Raw genomic sequence first — 22,229 nt, 5'->3', positions numbered from 1 at the left:
GCGTGTGTGTGTTTTTATTTTATAAAACTCATCTGACCTTGAGAACTAGATTTATACATTTACTTCGGCTGTAGTTATAGTACTTTCTTTCTCGTTCAACCCTTAGCACATTGATAAAGAAAGCCGAATACACATTACCAATACAAAAAAAGTGGTTCCCTTCAAGCAAAGACATTTTGAAATTGATGTAATCCACAAGATTTATTGGTCATATGCAAGAGGTAGAGATCTTGCAGTCAGTTAAATTTTTCCATAGATTCTTTGTACAACAGATCCATCAGTAGTGCAACTCGTGCAAGGATGAATGACATTGTCTTCAGAGTGCCGCAACATCTACAATTCAGGAAAAACATGACATTTCAGATATGCAACTATACATGGAGATATAGTAGAGAGACCGAGCACGTGTCAAACTCCAACATTTACAGCAGAGATGAGGTTCGGGAGCTCTTTATCCCAAGGAACACGTGTGACAGCAAATTATTAAAAGCGAGAAATAGAAAAAACGGAGCAAAAGCTTTGATTGATGTGGCCTTCTGTAGAGGTCATTCCAGTTTACAATTGCATTAAACACTCAAACTGCAACACCGGGAAGCAGCGAAAACATCAAGCCTCTTGGAAGCTGACCTGCTTCCGTAAACTAAACTAAATCCAAAGGGTTCAAACCATGCAATGTTCCTGATAGTCTTCAGGGTTGGGTTTAAACCGCTTACACCCGTCGGGTGAGCCGGAGCGTTCCTGCTTTCAAAAATCAGGGACTGTATTAAGTGGTAAACAAGCAGCGTCATGCCCAAGACATGCTGGGTCACAAGGCTAAAGGTGGGGACAGGCGGAGGCCATGTTTAAAATTAGACAAAAAAGAGGGACAAGAAAAGGAAAAGAAAACTCGATTGCGAGTAACCCCTGAGCGCTGTCCTGTGTACATAGTAGTGTGTGTGACTTCACAGAGCCACGTGTGTCGATGGAAAGCACAGGCGATGATTTAGCCGACTGGAGGTTGTGAAAAGGAAACAGTCTGACCAAATATCGTCCAGTTTCGCCCCCTTCTCAGTGCGGTTTCCTGAAGCGCAGAGCTCCCGATTCTGTCGTCCAGCAAGCTCCTTTGGCAATGAGTCCTCTTTGGACACGAACCCTGAAATATTAAATACGACACAAGCACTGTCTTCCTCACAGTGTACCGGAAGAGGAAGGGTGGCTGGCTGGCTTACGATGCCACATCTGCCCTAAAGCGAGGGGCGCGTTTGTCACGCTATGTGTTGACGGTGTGGCTGATGCTCTGTGGATGGAGTTGCTGCCACATTTGCTGCTGCTGCACAGCCAGCTGCTGAGACTGATCTGATGATGACAGGATGTTGGTCAGGGGCGACACACAGTTGGCGGGAATGATCAGACCTGAGCAGGGAAAAAGAAAACGGCTTGAAATTAAAACTCGTCTTGCTTGTTTTTCACAGCCACAATGTACACTCCTGTTAGAAAGAAGTCTCTTTTGCTCACCAAGGCTGTATTTATTTGATCAAAAATACAATTAATTCAGGAATATTGTGAAATATTATTACAATTTAAAACTGCTGTTTTCTATGTGAATATATTGTAAAAATGTAATTTATTCCTGTGATGTAATGCTGAATTTTCAGCATCATTTCAGTCTTCAGTGTCACACGATCCTTCAGAAATCATTCTAATACACGGATTTGCTGCTCAAGAAACATTTCTTATCTATAGCCCTATTCGAACAGGACTAGATTTCCAGGGGGACGTGACAGAAATTCATGTTTCACAGACGTACTTTGCGATTTTAATCCCGTTCGAATCTGCCAAGTCAGTGTTTCTCACACAACCTCTGTAAAAATTCCAGGGCAAATTGCCTACTGTTTTTCTGTGATTGCTGAACTTGAATATTCTTTTAACGCTTCTCCTTGTGTTTTTGACTTACCTGAGCTACCGTTTGCACACCAATCTTTGGCATGCTTTCATTTAGTTTCAATATGGATGGTCTCCGATGAAAAAACAACATATACAATCAATAAATAGAGCCAAATCGCAGAAACTGCAAAGACTGCCTATTTTAATGTCAGTGTCAGGTAAGATTAGGGCTGCCACTAACGACTATTTTTATATCGATTAATATATCGACTAATTTATCACAATTTTCCTTAAAAACATTTAATTTAACTTGCAACGTTGGCCTTCAGTAGTATACTATATAAAAAAGTATAAATGTAAACAAGCCCTTGACAAAATGTAAAACTAAAAGAGTAAAGGGGTGTAAAAAGGCAAATTTGTAAACCAACATAAAAAAAATAAAAGAATATCAGCAAATACTTTTTATATAGAATATTGTTGTCACGATACCAAAATTATGACTTCGATACGATACCAGACTAAAATACCTCAATACCGAATCGATACCATGGCAAAAAAACTGTAAAAGTAATTGAATAATATGACAGAACTTACTATTCATTGTTTTAGGGTTAAAAAAAACCCTAAAAACTCACTTGGCCAGCATGTTTCTGCCCTGCCTTACACAGAATATTAGGTCCGGCCCTTTAAGAGCTGCACGGACCAATCACGACCGGCCTAGGCAAGATACTTGTCTAGATTTCTCAGCTGACTTATGCAAGTTTATTATAAACAGCCACTGCTATACATTTGTGAAGTTTACTTAGTGTTTAAAATAAAATAAAAAATAAATGTATATGAACAAATAATAAATTAAAGACATATACATCATGCATGCAAGCACAGCACATGACCTTCTGTAACATCCACATCCAGAAAACACACTCTCCCACCTCTGTAATAAACACTGAGATGTGAGGCCTGTCCGAATCGGTACATGAAACCACAGGTGTCGAGTGATAAGAATTGCAGCTTAAATGTGTTTTTAGAAAACTAGTCCCGTCTGGATAGGGCTTATGTTGAAAAAAAGTTGCGCTGCTTAATGTTGTTGTGAAAAGTATATAGTTGTCTTTACTGTAACTTTTGATCAATTAAATGCATCCTTGCAGAATAAATCTTAATGACCTAAACTTTTGAATGGTAGTTTAATTTTCTACACTCCAAGCAAACATCTGTTTGACAACTTACCCACAATTCTCTGCCCATCCTCTGTTCTCAAACGTACAATCTGCATCTTCACATTGCTTCCGCTGACTGAGGCCAGTACGCCCTCCACTTTGGTCCACACGCTGAGGACGGAGCCACAGAGGACATAGTATGTCCTGCACCGCAGCCCGATCTCACACTGTAGCCCCACTGACACCTTCTTACAGTTCCCTCGCCTATCAAACAGAAAGAATTTCCAAAACGATTTGAGAAGATTCACCAATCAAATGAAACTGCACGATTCTTTTGGATTTTCAATTCTGAAGAGACTTAAAAGAAGACCCTACCAGTACGCATGCGAGCAGACTTCAGCCGAGCAATTGTACTGATCAATCCAGTGCTGCTTGGCATCATCAGAGAGGACCTATTTGGGGATGAGAAGTATTAGAGACTGCACAAGCTAAAGAAATGACATGAAATAGTCTGCAGAGTGGCATTCACCAAACCCCAAATGAGACAACAAATTTGATTTTGGATGTTGGCTTATTGCAATGCTGGTGTAAAACCTATGAAGATCAAATTCAAGATGTGGATCATGACTGCTGTAGAGGAGTTTTACAAGATGTCTGAAGCAACTGCATCTCAGCAGATTTGAAAGCATGCTTTGATTTTGGGACATTTTTGTAGGGTGGCTATTTTGGCACATTGAGGAGCTGCTTGATCTGAGACTGGCTAAAACAAGCTGCTTGACCATCCCCAAGTCATAAAATGGGTGGTCTGGGGTGCGGTTCATGTGAAGAGTACAGCTCGCAGCTGATATGAACACGATCATACTAAATTGTGGAAGTGAATCACTACTGATTCAATAAAACTGTGCTTGTGTATGGTCTGTCGATAAAAGTACTGAGCTAAGGCAAGATACATTTTTACGGCTAATATATATAAAAAATATATATAAAAAATATATATACACATAGCTGGTAAATTCATAACTTGACTGATGCTGAACCAAAAACATTAAGAATGCAATAAACCTGCATCTTATAAACAGCAGTAACGCAATACCTTTTTACTTCTCTTCTTGAGGTCTGCGTAAGTCTCCAGTTTAACTTGTTTTCCGATATTTGGTCTGTACACCATAAAGAGTCTCTTTCTGGGATTGACTTCCTTTGTAAGGATGGCAATTTTCTTGTTATTCCGGACCTTGAGATGAAACAGAAAATGTTTTGTGAATTGGCAGAGGGGTGTATAAAGATAAAGGCAGCGGGGGAAAAAAGGCCTCACCTGAACGTAAAAACCATCATCTGGTCCGTTCTGGTCAGCCCAGACATGGGTGGCATCCTCCCATGACATTCCCCGCTCCACACTCACCTGAAGACACGAACACATTTTTTAGACATAAGCCAACTAAACAGACACTAATAGTGGCATCATAAAGGTGCATCCGTTTAAGTTTCTCAGTATGGATATAAACGTACTGTATAGAGCTCCACATGCCCTGAGGTGGAATATCCTGGTGTCAAGAATTTCTTTGCTTCAACTTTCTTTACTTTCTCATCTCCAGAGCCCAAATCTGCAAGAAAAAAAAACAATATTCAAACTGAAAAAAGGAAACCAAACCAGCTAATCCTAAAGTCAAAAATGGTGTTCACTACATTTTAAGATCACACTGATATTCTGTTAGCTTTGAGATGTGTTTCCAATAGAACTTCCATGGATCTTCGAGACTTTAGTCGTGTTTAAAACACCACCTTACCTAAAATTCCCATGTCATATCGTCCCGTCTTTTTGGCATTCTGAATGACAGCGCTCAAAGTGTCAGCGAAATACTGAAAGAGAGCGTTTTGCTGCTGGACCTCCATACCAAGAATCCTGTTCAAGAACTTCCCAATGTTGTTGTAGTCTAAAAAGAGAAAATGAAAACATTGTTTTACTTGGTCTTGAATCCTTTAACATTTCACGACAATTAAAACTGAGAGTGAAATTTAGACTCTCTGAAAATCTCTCACCTTTGTCTAGTGAGAGAACACCAGATCTATCCTCCACATTTATCAGCCCCACTCCGATTAAACCATTGCGGATTTCTGGAAAAAAAGAATATACAAGGTATTAAATTGAGTTAAATTCGACGGGTTTCCAGTGACTACTACTAATGTTAAAGACAAATCACCTGTACCTTTAAAGAAATCCCCATTGAAGTCAGCAGGTGGAGACACTAAAGGAGAGTCCAGACTGACAATAGACTTCATGACTATTTCCAAAGCGTTTCTGCCATACTGTGGATGTAAAAAAAAATACATCAGCGAATAAGTCCAGCAACAACTGCATTTAATACTGACAGTGCGTGTAATCCAATCTTACTTTGTTGTCAAAGTTAAATCGGCTGAGATCTCTCGTCTCTGTGGCCCTTCTGTCTCCGTGCGTTAAAGCCCCCTATTTGAGAAAGACAAACAATTAGGCTTACCAAATTAAAACTGACACCCATTAGCATGCAGAATGTGCACGAGTGACTCACCAGGCTCTCCAGTCGTTTGGCAACAATTGAGGCGAATCGTTGCTCTCCAGCGAGTTCAGAGATGAGGAACACATACTCAGGTGCTGTGACCTGGTTGGATCTGTGTGTTCGACCTGTTTGCAGTGAATCCAAAGAGTCAGTAAACTGGAAACTAATACAAATGTGATATATGCCTTATTTGAATTGCATATAAAATTTCCATCCATCTGGATTACAGTTTTAGCAAACTAATAAAACTTAGTGTGATGAATATTTTTCAGTACAAATGATACAGGTAAAAAAATTTTTTTAAAAAGGGTAAGAAATGTAAATAATCACTTAAAATGCATTTATTAGGATCAGCATAAATATATTTATTGTGGAAACCATTACATTTATTCAGTTAAAAAAATAAAATAAAATATGACTAGCTGTGGAACAAGCAATATTCAGTTCGTTAAAATGAATGAGATTTAAATAAAGTGGATTTTTAATTATGATAAATATAAAAACCTGGTTATTGTGCATTTAAAACACAAAAGGGATAGAGTTCACCCAAAAAGGAAACTTCTGTCATTCATTAGGCTACTCACCCTCATGTCACTCCAAACCTGTAAGACTTTCTTTCATCTTCAGAACACAAATGAAGATCTTTTTGATGAAATTGAGAGCTTTCGGTCCCTCCATTGACAGCTATGCAACTACCACTTTCAAGCCCCAGAAAGGTAGTAAAGACATCATTAAAATAAATCCATGCGACTCCAGTGACTTAACCTAAATGTTATACGACGCGAGTGCTTTGTTCGCACCAAAAATCTAATTTACCACATAGATTACAAATATTAATCTCCAATGGACATTCACGGAACGTCTGCTCTCACATCAACACAGCACGCAGTGTTCTCGTGAACGCGTGTTGGAGATTATATTTTGTAAATAAAGTGGTAAATTGTTTGTTTTTTGTACAACGCACTCGCATCGCTTCATAAAATTGAGGTCACATGGATTATTTTAAGGATGTCTTTACTACCTTTCTGGGGCTTGAAAGTGGTAGTTGCGTAGCTTGTCAATGGAGGGACAGAAAGCTCTCACATTTCATTAAAAAGATCTTCATGTGTTCAGAAGATGAACAAATTTCTTACGGGTTTGGAGCGACATGAGGGTGAGTAATTAAAGGGATAGTTCACCCAAAAAAGAAAAATAGCTCATGATTTACTCACCCTCAAGCCATCCTAGGTGTATATGACATTCTTCTTTCAGACAAAAAATCAGAGTTATATTAAAAGTGTCCTGGCTCGTCCAAGCTTTTTGAAACCGTTATATGCTGGATAGATGCACTTTTATGGACTTCAAAAATGACCCAACAGTCACTGCCATTATAAAGCTTGGAAGAGCCAGGAGGACCTTTTTAATATAACTCCGACTGTATTCGTCTGAAAGAAGAATGTCATACACACCTAGGATGACTTGAGGATGACTTGAGTAAATCATGGGCTAATTTTAATTTTTGGGTGAACTGTTCCTTTAACAACAGAATTTTCCTTTTTGCGAGAATCTTAAAAATTTTGGTTTTAGGCTTTCATATGCATATATTATATTTCCATATACACATTTCCCTCTCAAAGATGAATAAATTAAAAACAAAACAATTATATATATATACCCACCAAACTGCTGAATAGCTCTGTCAGCACTCCAGGGCAGTTCTAACGTCATGTGTACCCTCCTCCTCTGGTTCTTCACTCTGCGGTCAGCTTGGAGAGAAATACCAGAGCTGGCAGCCTCTGAGATAATTGCAATGTTCTACCAAGGTGAACATAGAACATTTAGATGTTGTTCATAATATCAAAACATTACACAGACGTGGGGAAAAAAACCAAAGCAGCATACCTTATCTCCATCCATGAACCTCTGTTTCTCCGTGAGGTTTAGGATTTCAACTGGGACGTCAAGTTCTGATCGAGACTCGTAGGAAATGGTGCCATCATCGTTGCTGACTACCCTGCCTTTGCGGCCAGTCATCTGTATTGCATAAGATGCACACATTTAAAAATGGCATCGCATTAATTAAATGCAGTGTGGCTGACTCAAAAAAAGCCTCTAAAAACAGACCAACCTCGGCGACGTTATCAGGGCCTCCCAGCTCATCGATGAGTTCGTCAAGCGTGTTGGGTGGCAGATCCTCTGCTAGCTGCTCCAGTCGATCCAGCAGGTCCCTCTTCATCCGCTGGGCGTCCTCAACAGCATCCTGACTGGTCACACAGCTGCTCTCCTCTGGCTCACTTTTAGCTTCAATACAATTGTTTGGTGTGACTATTAGTATTAATATTCATTGGACAATGACGTTCTTAATTATACAGCTTTATCTAACAACTTTCAGATGCAATGGTCTAAACTTTGTGAAGAGCTCATAGGTCACTTACCTACTACTGTAACCGTGTTGTTTGAAGGTTTGATGGTGGGGGCTGTAAAAGTGGGTCTGGTTGTTCCAAGCCCGGACGCTAACAAGGCACTTTGAATAGAGTCTGGATCAATGCTCTTTTTCTTCTTCTTGTTCCTCTTGTCTTTACTCTTTTTAGAGTCTTTCCTGATGAGCCACGGATCTAAGTTTCAAATAAATAGGCAGCATTTGAATATTTCTAATTATCTTGGTAGCAGCATTGAACTGAATTGAGCTGAATAAATGACACTATTGTCTTCTGTAGAGCTGCTAATAGCTGAAATTGAATTTGAACTTTACAACATTAACACTGTTATTTTACCTGTTTATTAACTTTTTGATCTGTATTGTATAAAGCACTATATAAATAAATGTGCCTTATCATCTTGGTTGTAAAATGCAAGAGCGTTTACAAATTCTCACCATCTTCCTCATCCTCACTGGAATCATCCTTAAAGGGGTTGAAGTCATCTTCATCCCCTGAGCTGACCGACTTAAAGCTGTCGTCGCTTTCTGCATCTTTGTCCGAATCATCCGAGTTGCTCTCATCTGAGCTGGAACCAGACAAACCACCAGATTTACGAGCCTTCTTCACTTGCTTCTTGGTTTCTGGACCTGCAAACATAAGTCCCCAATGGTCAGAGTAAAACCATTACTAGCCTTCATTTTCAATTTGAGTAACCTAAAAGCCCAAGAGTGGTTTTACTTCCTCCAACAATCGAAATATGCTCATAGTTTCAGGGTAGAAACCAATGCTAAATAGAACAGGGCATCTATATTGCGGTTTCCATGTGTGTGTGAACTGTAGTACCTTTCCGCTTTTTGCCTTTCTGCTCAGTGGTGGTTTCTGAAGGTGAAGGCGTTTTCTTCACACTCAGGTCAATGCCTAAAAGACTGAAGAGTTTCTGTCTGTCTGGTGCAGGAAAATGCTTCTCCACTAGGGACTGCAGGACACCCCTTTAAAGGATCATGCATAGATATGTTCAGTAGGGAAAAAAAACAGAACTTCCCCGAGAACTTAAATGTTCCCCTAGGACCATTTTCCCGGTTGCATTTGCACCACCAGTAGGAACTTTACATAAGCCGTTTTTGGAAAAATTGTCAGCGCTTTCGTCGGAAAGGGGTTATAGAAAACGTAGCCTATATTTAGTTTCATAGTTAGGCTATGTTTAAATATTAGCCTATTATCTTATTTTTTAGATTTCATATGTTGATTATGGAAAGTGAGCAGGTACTAGGTTAAAGTTACACCACTTTGGGCTCAATAAATTCTCTAATGTGGATCCAGACATACATATATACATATATATACATATATATATACATATATATATACATATACATATATATACATATACATATATATATATATATATATATACACACACACACACACACGCCCTTATTAGGAGAAAATATGTTGTTTTAACGAGAAAAATGTTGTTTTAACGAGATACGATCTCGTTATTATGAGAAAATGGACGTTTTTAAGACATAAGATCTCGTTATTATGAGAAAATTTAAGTTTTTACGACATAAGATCTCGTTATTACGACATAATTGAGTGAAGAAAAAAATATGTATGTGGCAGCAATGCATCACCGTACTAGTGTACACAGCTTTTTTTTTTTTTAAATGTCGGGTACTGGTGTTTTGTGTGCATTCGGTCAATGCACTTGCGTCACTGGTAGTTCCTATTGTGCTGGGATAGAACCTGCTCTGAAGTAGAAGCTAATTAAGTTCCCCCAAAAGGAGTTCCTAGATCTAAAATTGTTCCCAGTTCCTGCGGTGTGAATAAGCCAAAAAGCGTGTACTTCCGCCATTAGTTCTAGGAACTATGAAAAGGTTCCTACGGTTCCTCCAATGCGAAAGCCCCTTAAGGCAAAATGAATTATATCTGCTGAAAAATTATTACACTTACTTTGCAGTAGAGACAAAGTCATTGAGCTCGCCTCCTCCCTCCTCCAAGGCTTCAAGGGTTCGTGCTTCTCCAGTTGATTGAAGACCAATCACCACACACTACAGAGAATGTTAGAGGTCAGCACAACCAAAATCACTGCAGTTCTTTCTCTCTGAAAGCTCTTCTGTAACAAGAGAACACCTAATCTAACCTTTCCATTTTTAACCTCCTCTCGGGCCAGCTGCACCACTCTTCGAACCTTAGAGGCAATGCACAGGTACTTGAAGAACCTCTGATGAGCTGACCAGAACTGACCCCACATGGACTTTTTCATCCGTTGTTCTGCATCCATCAAGTTGGCGGCTTGCTGGAACTTCTCTCTTGCACAGACCCACTGCACATTTGCAAAATAAAGAGTTTATGATTATTTAACGCTGCGTTCACTTCACACTTGGCAGGTTTGGTTCAATTAAAGCGAACTCTAGTGCGATTGCTCTGTTAGAGCGGTTCATCTGAATAAGTGCGAACACTGCCATTCAAACCTTGGGTGCTCACAAAACATGCGGAACGAGACCCAAGCCTCTATACAAATAAAAAAAAAATATACACATTTCAAACATTGTTAAAGACAAGTCAAACTAAATCAAACTACAAACCATAGCACAAATAAACGCAATAGACTAAAGATACAAATGAAATAAACTGTGCTTTTTGGGTTTTTCAGGTAGATCTAACAGAAATTAGATACAGATCAGGTACAGAAATTGAATAAAGTATTCAAATGTAAAATAACACAACATGGTTGTCAATGTACTAATTAAATATAGATTAATTCTTATTAAAATGACAAAAGTTATCGAGTCAAGAGCAGTGAGAGTTGCGAGAGTCTTGTTTGATTAACATTAAAAACACAGCAGCAGGATTATTAGGCTGCCCTCACTTTAAGACTAAGGGTACGTTTACACGACAACGGTTGTCAAAATGATTCCCGTTCACACGAATCTGTGATGACTAAAAAGGCTGTATTATGCATGCCAGTAGTTGGAGATGCCGCTTTGTCAAGAAACACGTCACAAACACGTAATACGCATGTGTGAACATGTAACACGCATGTGCATGACGTCACCATTTTCACAGATCCGCGTTTTTTGGTTTACACATGGAGACGGCAAAGGTATCGTTTTCAAAACCTTGTACTTTGAAAACCGTTTACCAGGCCCCTAAAATGAAAAGATCTAATATACTGATACACGCATTTATGTTCATTTAAGACATAACAGACTATGTTTACTACGATGCTCACCGAGACAGGCAATGTTGACAATTGTGTGTGAAATTGTCTGTTCAAGCGCAAGACGACGTGAAAGAAACCAATTTGGTATTTGTGTGCTGTCAGTCACGGCTTTCTGAATGTGCGCACACAAAACTTCTCACACAGTGCGAGAGTACCGAACAGACTTCTCTTGTGTGTCTTCTTGTGCATGTTTACATTGGCAAGGCTTAAAAACATGTGCAAACGATGCACTGGCTCGATCGGGACAGTGACAATTCTTCCAACTCTTGGTCATCGGGCAATCCTTACCGCATTTAGATCTAGCTGCGTCAGTTCATGTGTACGGATCTCTCTCTCTCTCATATTGAGTGCACATGTGAGAGAATCCGACAGAGGGCGCTCTCGGCCAAGTGACGGTCCATAAAGCTCACCAGGCAACTAAACTTATTTTTTGCCTCTAACTGAATCACAGGTGAGTGAAATCATACAAACTTACTAGCATTGGCTAAATAAAGGCATTTTTTAGTCGCTTATCGTGAAATTTGGTGGCATATGCAAGTGATTTACTCGAAGTGTAGAGGGTTGAGATCCCTTAAATGTGGGTCTCGGTCCACTTAAAATTATGAACTATGGAGAGGTTATGAAATATGAATGCAACACAGACCAAAGACATCTAAACGAACCAAAACAGGGTGTGATTTTACAAGATGCAACCCTAAAAAGGACAGAATGCTCAAGCATACCTGGTTTTTGGCACACACTGCATTGATTTGGATGTTTGATATGTTCCATCACAAAATATACGTCATAAAAGCTGGGGGGTTTTTTGTATCTTAAGGTTCGGTGTTAAAAATGACAGTGTGAACACTAAGTGAACCAAGACTAAATGTATGATTTTCTTTTTAGGTCCGGACCAAAAGAACCAAGAGAACCGAACTACAAGTGTGAACAAACCCTAAATGTGTCTGTCTTAATAAAGTTATGCATCATTTGGAATAATAGTTTGGTTTTAGCTGACATTTCACCCACCAAGCGGACTGATTTGTTGTACATCTTGATGTAGCTCTGCGTCAAAGGAACTTCTTCAATTTTAAACGTCACGCCTGTGAAGCTCAGCTGTCGAGCGATGTACATTCCTCTCAGCTTCATATCCATGGCAACAATCTCCATGGCACCGACACCTCTAAAAAAAAAGAAAAAACAACCAAAATAGGGTTGCATTTAATATTGAAAGAATGCAGGCTGGTACTAAAAAGCAAGGTCATGAACACAAGCTCTTATTTGATAAACTCACCTTCTTTCAACAGCTTGGATAAAATTAGTAAATTCCTTAAATGGAGTTCCTTCTCCCCAGATCCCAAGCCGATTCATGTAGGCCATATTGCGGGGCTCAGATGCTCCTACACAAAATCATACAAAAGATGTATACATAGCAAAACAAATAAACGCACTGCTTACAGTGTTCCTACATAAATTTTAAAAATACAACATCCACAGACACATACCTGTAGCACTTGCGTACACAACCCGGGCTTTTGGCAGCTTGTTCTGTAGCTCTAAAACTGCCAAACCGGTCTTTGTGGGCTTGGATGACCCAATAGGGCAAACATTTTTGGCTTTGTGACACTCATCAAAGATGATCTGAGATGCTTAGTCAAGGGAATCAGTCACCATAGTTACCAGAGAGCTGAATACAATCACACCATGTGAAGTGCTTCACTGCGGTTCAGTCAATATGCAATGAAACATGCTTTTTCCTAAAGCATACAATGTTTTTCTAGGGATGTCAGATTGATGTAGTAACAAAATTATGGAATTGTGAATTTATTGACCACTTCCTTGTAACGTGAAAGGATACAACACCATCAAAGTCATCTCCACACCAGTGTAGTAACTGTTTGAATCTCGTCTTGTACTTTCCCCCAGACTGGCTCTCTCCAATCAGGGATGAGTATGTGGCAAAGATCACACCTTTTTTCACACTCCCATTGTGTTTCGATGAGATCTTTCCATATTTGAACTGAAAGAGAGGAGTGAGGAAAGAATTAGTGTACTACTCAAAATACACAAACATCTCATGTGTTGACAAAGAAGCACTAAATGTACCTTGTTTAGCGAATGGACCTGAATGTTCTTTGCTCCAATGTCTCTCAAGTCCCTCTCTGCATCATATTTCAAGTCATTTGAGACACTGAACCTGCACAGACCAGTGGGGAAAAAAGGCATGAATAGTGGTACAATTACACACCAAAAAGCAGCTTGGAGGATGAAAAAAAACAAGTGATTACCAGAGGGACCTTTTCCTGCCAAGAAGATAATTTTCATATATAATTCCAGCAATGGTTCTACCCTTTCCAACACCGGCTCCATCTCCAATCAAGTAGGCTGCTCTGTCTCCATTTGGTAGGAATGTCTCATGTTGCTGTACGAAAAAGACATGATTGAGATAGTCAGATCTTAAACACTGTAGTAAACTGTGTGTGAAATTTTGACGTACTTGTGATTTGACCTGCATAAAGCTAATCTGCTTTCTAAATGCCAATACATTTTAAAGGTTACAATATGTAAAAAGACCCAAACCTGAGCAGCGTACGTGATGGCCTCTAGCTGGAGGGCAGATAACCAGCCTCTATCGATGGTCTCCTCTGGAATGGAAAGTCTGTACCACACATCTGGCGGGTTGACGCTGGACAGAGAGCTGGTCTCAACCACAGGATCAGGGTGCCGCAGTCCAATTCTCACTGAGAGACAAGATGTGAGATTAACTTTACAAAATTGCCAAATACACAGTGGAAAAACAATGGATCTGTTGACACTAATAATAATCCAACAATCTTGAAGGGAAAGTGTGCATTTAACGACTGAATTAATGCTAAGAAACTACACCGTGTACAATCTATTAATTAAAGGGTAACTTCAGTGATTTAGCATTAGGCTTTGTATTAGAGCTGCAACTAACGAGTATTTTTTCTGTCGACTAATCTAACGATTATTTTTTTCGATTAGTCGACTAATCTAACGATTATTTTTCCCGATTAATCTTATTATTCTTTTTTTACTAATTATTGTATTTCAAAGAGGGTAGTGAATTTGTATATTATTTTAACATGAAATCAATGAATGATGACAATATTAATTGTATTTCAGGAAGGGTAGTGTACATAGTATGCCATTTTATAATTAAATATATGAACACAAGAAGCTTTTTAAACATAATATATAATGATACTATTCATCATAAAATGTATACAGAGTAGGCCTAATTAGGAAAAGTTGTTTACTATAGTAGTGGAGTATGATTTACTTATTGATTTGTGTCAATAGTAAACGAAAATGCACTTGTATTTATCTGCAAAAGGTTCACATACAGGAGCTTTCAGCATAGTTTTAATGTATAACTAGTTGTCTATTCTAAAATAATTTCACATTTCTACTGCATAAATGACCCAGTTTAAATACAAAGCTTAATGCTAAATCACTGAAGTAAACCTTTAAGCACTATGATCACGACTACACATACGTTTCATTGGCATGTATTCGGCATACGTCTCCGCATGACCCAGCTCCTCTTCTTCCTCTTCTTCTGGTTCATCTTCCTCCTTCATTCCTGGTAATTTCTACATTCAAGTAAATAAATGTTTTTGGATTTTAAAAAAATGAAGACCTCAATGAACTTAAGTAAAAAAATTAAAAATAAATAAACTTACATTTACAGGTGAGAAGCTCCGCATTTTCATGTCATCGTTGACCCAGATTCTTGCTACATCTTTGCTGGACACTTCTTTTTTCAAGCCATTGTTTAATTCCGCTGAAGACAAAAAAAAAAAAAAAGAGAGACAAAAAATTAGAGACAAATATTCACACAGCCACAACAGTTTGTCAGAACTGATACGGCCCCACCACAACATGAAAGCACCTGTGAAAACAGAATCAGTGCACTGCAGTTAAAACCCTACCCATACCTGATCTGCTCATCATCTTTGTGGAGACCAGAATAATTTCTGAAAGGAAGAGCATTGACATTAAGAAAACACAGCATGATTGCATCCACACGGTCTCTCTAGATGAGCTTTAGAAAATGCTCAACTTTAACAAAGAGCGCACCATAAAGGTTATGAATTAAATGTATTAAATAGTTGTTCGGGTTGAAGCACTGAGAGCCGTAACATCCATCTTTAGCAGCACCGTGTACGTGGCCTAGATTTAAAGCATTTTCTTTAACAGAATGGACAAAAACAACATGTCTCCTATTTCCTTAGAGCATCTAAATAGCTTTTACGCCTTCAAAGGTGATTTGAGCCCATGTTGGTTTCTTGTTTTGACAGCTGGAGGCAGCACTTGAAAACTGGCACCCAACGTTAGATCTGGAAAGTGCCACAAAGCCGACAGCTGCAACGACAGACCCTTACAAGCAAAAAAACACATCTATGGTCCAGCATGTCTGCCAGCACTCACTTGTGCCTGTGGCTGTTGCCGTAGCAACGGGCTGCGCTATGTCAGGTGGGGGCTTCAACTTCATAAGCTCTCCAAGGCTGCTTGTCTTCAGGCTGCTGGTTCTGAGAAGGTCCTTCAACCTGATCTGCTCATTTTTTGGTGGGACCACAGTGGCAGAGGATAAAGAGCTCCGTTGTGCCGTCGAACTTGTGTGTACCACCTTGGTTACGGTGATGGTCTGCCTGGAGGCGGTCCCGCCTGATGGTTTGGTCACTACTATGGTACCCAGCGATGGCAACTGATTCAGTTGATTTAAAACAAAGGTGGTAGTTGAGGGCTGAGGCTTCTCCTGCAAAGACACACAATGATCAATGCAGCATGTGTAATGAGCTTTACAGTCAAATATTAAAACATGTTACACACCCAGAGGCCTCAGACAGACCGCCCACAGTTTGCTCACTCACAGTCTGCATTATATTTCACAGAAAAACTGCAAGAAATCGCTAGTTCCAATCTGATTAGATAGCTTGATGCAACTTCCAGAAGTGCACTTAGCTGCAAGTTAATGAGCAGAACTGGATATTCTGCTTTCTCTGATATTCAGACTGGATATTTTCGCCTTCTCTGATATTACAACTGGATATTTCTGCTTTCTCTGATATTACAACTTTCAATCTGTGAAATAATCTGCATATTGGGTATAATTTAATACGGATACACCCGATCCTAAACGGCACCCAAGAACAAAAACTCTTTCTGCATACGTGGGCAGTTCTTGGACAGAATAAACTAGACCAGACTTTACGAAGTTAGTTAAAAGTCTATAAATAGTGACGCTATGTGCAACACTTACCCTGATTGTGACTGTAGGAGTAGGTGGAACTGCAGGTTCAATCCTGACAATTCCAGAAGCTTCATTACTGAGACCGATGTCAAGTGCATTTAATGAGACAGACTGGAAAGGAAAAAGAACAACTCACGTCAATCAACAAATGTGTTACTTTGAGAAAAATTGTTTTTAGATTTAATTCTGTTTTGAGTAGGGCTCGAAATATCGATTACTCTTCAAATCAATCCTCATTTTGATGAATTAGTCTTTTAGTCTACACTGTTTTCAGTTGATGCATGAAGAAAAGTTCATTAAACATTATTTGTAGCATGCGTCCCATCCAATAATCTATTTTATTACTTTTGATACGAAAAAGTATCAGATTTTACATTCTTTCAATTCTATTGCAAATGTAAACAAATATAATTTTAATGCTCTTTAATGTTGCGTGACAGATCGCTGTTGTCACATCAGTTCAAGCGGCACGTGAACTGATCATCTCTTCTTTAATACTAGTTATGGCACAAAATAAACATGAAAGAACATCAGAAAATATTTTGACAGAAATAAATCAGGTTATTGAAAATGTATCAGGTCTCAAGTAATCTCTCAATCAGCGTTTGGGGGGGGGGGGGGGGGTTGTGGCCTTATGGTTAGAGAATTGGACTTGTAATCCAAAGGTCACAGCCTCGTTTGTATTTGTATATGTTATTTATACATCTCTTTATTCAAGTGTTTATTATAACCAAAAAATAAACAGCAAATCAATTTAATACGGTTAATTTTAGCATTTAATATTATAGTAATAATACCCACTTTATATTAGGTGGCCTTAACTACAATGTACTAACATTTAAATTAATCATTTGATTCAATGCAATAATTGTGTACATACATGATTTTACATTGTAAAAATTACCTGCATGCAATTACATCTATAATTAATTTCTGTAGTTACATTTATAATTACACTGTTGACACTTCCCTTACGCCTAACCCTACCCTTAAACTTACCCATAACCATAGGGACACACACCTGTCCCTAACTTTACCCGTATCCCACCTCAATATCAGCAAAAGTGTTTTCCAATACAATATGAACACAATAAGTACATTGTACTTATTTTTTGATGTACGTTAAGGCCACTTAATATAAAATGGGACCGGGTTCTCTTTATAGCACACAGCTTTTTTTTTCCTTAAGAAAAATGTACTGTACATAGCCAGATAAATCGATATCATATTCAGGGCTCGACATTAAACCTTGTCATGTGCCTAAATCGGTCACTCACTTCAGAGAAAATTGATTTTTGTGGTGTAAATATAATTTATTCTGAAGCAATATACTTATCAATGTTCTATCAGCTGTGACATTTAAATGATATTTGTGATATTTACCCCAAAGGCATTTTTTTTTTTTTTTTACTTTTATAAAGGGCATTTTTCCCCCTAATCTTATGAAATGTATGCTTCATATTTACTTTCAAATTCTTAAATTTGATCATTAAATTAAATAAAGAATAAGACAATATAGGACTGTTACTAATCTAATGAATGACTTACAGTGAAAAATTAAACAACTGCATTAAATAATGTTATGAGATTGTTCTAAATATAGAAATAAATGTCAGGGTGAAAATTATTTGACTTAAACATGAAACTAAACCGCAAGTAGGTGGCGACAAGAGACCGTCTTAATGAAGGGAGTCATTGAGTCATTCTAAAATGAGGCAGTTGTTTATGGCTGGATCATTGAATCTTTGACTCAACCGATTCGTTCAAACGCTGAATCATTCAGTGAGTGTTGCTGTGAGATATGGTTCTGCTGTGATTTTTCTTTGGATATTTTCGCTGCTTAAATGGAGCATAACAGTCAATATCGCATCTAAAATGTAAGTAATAGGGATGCACCGAATGTTCGGCAACCTCCCGAATAAGTAAAAAGACAGAATCAATTTTACCGAACAATGAGGTTTTTGATGACGCGATCAAATTTAGGAACCAGCACGTCTGAGAGAGAGGCGTGCATGCTTCTAAATGCAGCACATGTCGGAAGTGTGGAAGCATTAAGCCTTGTTTATACTTTTGTCTGGCTCCGCTGACTGAGCGCGCGCCTCGTCCACTTGGTGCTCTGCGATGACGTCATTGTCGCGCAGATGAGTAAAAAAACAAGGCTTTAAAATGTCCGAAAAAGACGCAGAAATGGCCGCTTGCAGACACTGTTCTGCTGAATTGTCTAAGCACCCTCAAATGCAAGCAAGAGCACCCTCAGTTGATACTGTAATAATATATTGGCAAATGCTCCAGTGTAGAGCCCTGCGCGGGACTGTTTTCTTCATCCCGCTCCCGCCCGCCGAATTTCTGACCATTACCACCCGCTCCCGCAACGTATGTGTTAACACTCCCGCCCGCTCCCACAATATGTATGTCCACTCCCGCCCGCACCCGCAAAACTCCGAGAATTTATTCCCGCACAATAATAGAGATGCATTGATTTTGTCTCTTCTCCCGTCCCGCAGGGGGGAAAAAACACGTATTTGTATTGATATTATTAAAGAGATTCATGGGGTTGTTTGTTTCGTTTCCCTGGCCTGCATGTAAAAAAAAAAAAAAAAGACAAATACATTCAAATATAATTTCGTTTTTATCAAAAACTTTGCACATAAAAATAGACTGCTTTGCAAAACAGAAAACCAGATTGAGAAACAAAAAACAGATCCCAATTCCGTCGAACGTGACCAACTGAAAGGAAACCTGAGAAAACATGCTTCAACAGAACGTAATGTGAACACAAAATAGCAAACGGACATTTAGAAACAATCCATTTCCACTCACTAAACTTCTATGTATTGTTTGTCAAAAACACCAAACAGTCAACTTGACCTGCAGGGATCTATGTATTTGCCAGCTGCGCAATATGTGGATACATATAACGTTATACCGCATGACTTTGCCTACCAAAACAATTGAGAAACTTCTCCAAATGTCAGACTTTCCTTGCTTAGCTTTTGTGCTGTAAATACCTCGTTTGAGGTTCTTTTCTACATCATCTATTGACATCTTCTCCATCATGTCGTTAGGCAACCTCCCTATCCCGCCGATTCCCGTTGTGTTTTTTTTAGCCGCCCATTCCCGCCCGCAGCAAAATTCAAACCGCCCGCTCCCGCGAGATTTACGTTGGGTCCCGCGGGACCCGGCAGGACTCAATCCCAATGCAGCCCTCTACTCCAGTGCATATTTGTGTCTATAGAATGTCAAATGTATCCATTTACAACATGTTTCATTATCCACTATTGCCACTTACACTAAATGTAAAAAATCTGAATCATTGTAACATTTTGGTGATTCTTGTTATTAATCAGGCTACTTGTCAGGTCAGGCAAGTAAAATTCTTTGACTTGCCCCTACAAAAAAATGAGTATGAAAGTATAGTATATCATGTTGCATGTATGCATTTTAAATGACCTGTTGTGAGGCAGGGAGTGAGAGCGTGTCCTGAGGATCAACATCAAACAGATCATTAGGGCAGATTCCACTTTCACTTAGGGCAGCCAGAAGCAAATCTTGTCCAGGATCCATTGTCTAAAAGAGAGAAAAAGAAAACATTATACCAAAGATTACAAAGAGAATCTGCTTAGCAAAACATCCCACTTAATCTTCTAACATCAAACATAATTCGATGTCCTCTTAAACTACACAGACATTTACTAAAGACATACACCCAACTTAAAGATCACATCTTTCCCATTGCATTACCAAGATAATGTATTTGAATGTTTTTAATCGCCTGATCACCACATATTAAATAAATCTAAACATCAATTAGTCGAGAAATGCAGTCTTAAGGTCAAGGCAAAAACATACTAAACTAATGCTGCTAACGGCTCAGCACAACATCCAGCTTCACACGTGTTTGCCAAAACTGATCCAACTAGACTTCCTGGTCTGACGTTGCTGCTGGATGATAATGTCAACCAGCTTACACATTCAGAAACCAGACTAGAAACAAAAGAAAACTCTAACGTTCCCTGAAATAATCAATACATTGTAGTTACACAGTAACAATAATCTGTCGTAGAACGTAACGGTGGTAATACACAAGATTAGACAACCGGTGCACTAAACGTGCTGCTCTTTAGTCATAAATATTCAGCGGAAGCGTTTAAATGGCAGACCATGAGTTAAAAATAAACTACTATTTTAACAACAAAAATCTCATTCGTCAAAAATATGCTGCATGTGGTGTAACTGCTCCTCAGACTTGCTTACGGTGGTTGCTAGCTAATTTCCCCTCACGATCCGTATAATTAACTTTAAATAGCAAAAAGGGAGCCAAAACACCCTTTAAATAGGCTATAACCCGGTTTAAACAAATCCAAACGAACCTGACAGGCAGCATACGTGCCAAAAAATGACATTTGAGCGAATAATTCCTGTCAGTGACTTTGTCAAAAGTGCGCTAACGGCTCGCCTCAGGTTAGCTGCCTAGCGCGTGAACCAGTCGCAAGACTCCTTCAGCTTTCACGCGAAACGCAATAAAACTCAATATTCCTTCGCATATCGGCCCTAAACCGACCGATATTGTGACTATAACGGAAAGCAGAGCAAACCCGCAGTCTGGCCGCTTATGTCCAATAAGTCAAACACGTACTCCACTGGGTTTCTATGGATCCCAAACGTCGCGGCGGTGTGAAGGATGTCGCCGCTGCTTGCGCTGCTTGTTTTCTAACCGCCAGGCGCCATCTTTACCCGAGGCGCGTGCGGGTCACGTGATGCTGCAGCCCACAAAACAGACGATTTTGTGTCCAGAAATGTTCCCCACGCGCCGCGTATAACGCACCGCCGAGCATCGATCGAGAGCTGACCAACGACCATCTTTCATAAAGCTCTGGAGCCCGTCCATAGTAATCGAGATTTTAAATTATATTTTTAAATCAAAAGTAGTCGGAGAAAGGAGAGCGCCGGAGCCATGTCACGTGACCTCCCCCTTACTCATATTCAGGAAGTGACGCTGTAAAAATTATTTCCTCCAATGACACGTCAAAATGACATTGCTGGAGCCATGTTGGTAAGGTCAAAGGCAGAGAGTCTGACCTACGCTGTTGACAAAGGTTGAAAACACCCAATATATCTGATTTAAAAAAAGTGTTTTAAACCTATGAATTATTTAAATCAGATAAATCCGCAAAATGAGAACATCATTAAACAAATCTTTGTATGTTGTATTCTGCAACACTGTCTTAAGCACTTAAGCACCCTAAACTTGCATTATATAAACTATAAAAAAAAGTTATGTGGATATAATATTCTCATGTTGGCATAACATTTAGATTTTTTTCAGTTAGAAAATATTAATATTTTATAAAATATTTAAAAAGTTAATTTTACCTTTTATATATGATTTTATTATTTATTATAAATAGTAGCCTATTATGAGTGACCTCCCCCTTTTATTGTTGTTCTGCAAGGTGTCTACACACACACACACACACACAAAATGTATATTATGTATATATAATATTAAAAGACAGATAGATAGACTGTATATAGATTTATGATATACTGTATAAAATATGTGTACAGTATATATACAGATATGGATTTACATTTACATTTACATTTAGTCATTTAGCAGACGCTTTTATCCAAAGCGACTTACAAATGAGAGCAATAGAAGCAACTAGAACGGTCAAGGGCTACAGTATGCAAGTGCTGTAACAAGTCTCAGTTAATCTAACACAGAACACACGACTTTTTTTTTTATTTTTATTTTATTTTTTAATAAATTAGACAGACAGAAAATGAATCGAA

At 38.8% G+C, this 22,229-nt stretch overlaps 1 protein-coding gene across 4 annotated transcripts; it reads right to left on the bottom strand.

Annotated features, from left to right (window-relative positions):
- On the bottom strand, window positions 1-21,425 carry sbno1 (strawberry notch homolog 1). Of its 4 annotated transcripts, none has more exons than XM_079805272.1 (33): window positions 21,070-21,425; window positions 19,884-20,000; window positions 16,443-16,544; window positions 15,611-15,938; window positions 15,118-15,156; window positions 14,863-14,963; window positions 14,676-14,772; window positions 13,736-13,896; window positions 13,444-13,577; window positions 13,262-13,352; window positions 13,014-13,175; window positions 12,661-12,796; window positions 12,450-12,555; window positions 12,185-12,338; window positions 10,094-10,276; window positions 9,904-10,001; window positions 8,794-8,939; window positions 8,406-8,597; window positions 7,966-8,145; window positions 7,659-7,831; window positions 7,433-7,564; window positions 7,210-7,345; window positions 5,564-5,676; window positions 5,410-5,481; window positions 5,225-5,324; window positions 5,058-5,132; window positions 4,805-4,951; window positions 4,527-4,621; window positions 4,333-4,419; window positions 4,114-4,251; window positions 3,396-3,472; window positions 3,091-3,284; window positions 1-1,392 (listed from the first exon to the last, which is right to left on the bottom strand). In XM_079805272.1, the coding sequence occupies exons 2-33, from the start codon at window positions 19,995-19,997 to the stop codon at window positions 1,250-1,252; spliced, it is 4,206 nt and encodes a 1,401-aa protein (XP_079661398.1). In that variant the 5' UTR covers window positions 19,998-20,000; window positions 21,070-21,425; the 3' UTR covers window positions 1-1,249. The 4 variants fall into 4 exon arrangements, with proteins under 4 accessions (XP_079661398.1, XP_079661397.1, XP_079661400.1 ...); XM_079805271.1 differs by lacking the exon at window positions 21,070-21,425 and adding an exon at window positions 20,804-20,925; XM_079805274.1 differs by lacking the exon at window positions 15,118-15,156.
- Window positions 21,426-22,229: the final 804 nt, after the last annotated feature.

The sequence above is a fragment of the Gobio gobio genome (assembly GCF_949357685.1).
Source record: "Gobio gobio genome assembly, chromosome: 22".
NCBI lineage: Eukaryota > Metazoa > Chordata > Actinopteri > Cypriniformes > Gobionidae > Gobio > Gobio gobio.
Note: the sequence above shows the minus strand (reverse complement) of the source record. Positions and strands in the feature narration are given on the sequence as shown.

Coding starts and splice junctions, on each gene's coding strand:
- sbno1 (XM_079805271.1), bottom strand. CDS start 20,836: ATGTCATTTTTTGGCACGTATGCTGCCTGTCAG. Junction 4,252..4,332: donor ATGATGGTTTTTACGTTCAG/GTGAGGCCTTTT, acceptor TTTCATCTCAAG/GTCCGGAATAACAAGAAAAT. Junction 1,393..3,090: donor GGATGGGCAGAGAATTGTGG/GTAAGTTGTCAA, acceptor TTCCCTGCTCAG/GTCTGATCATTCCCGCCAAC.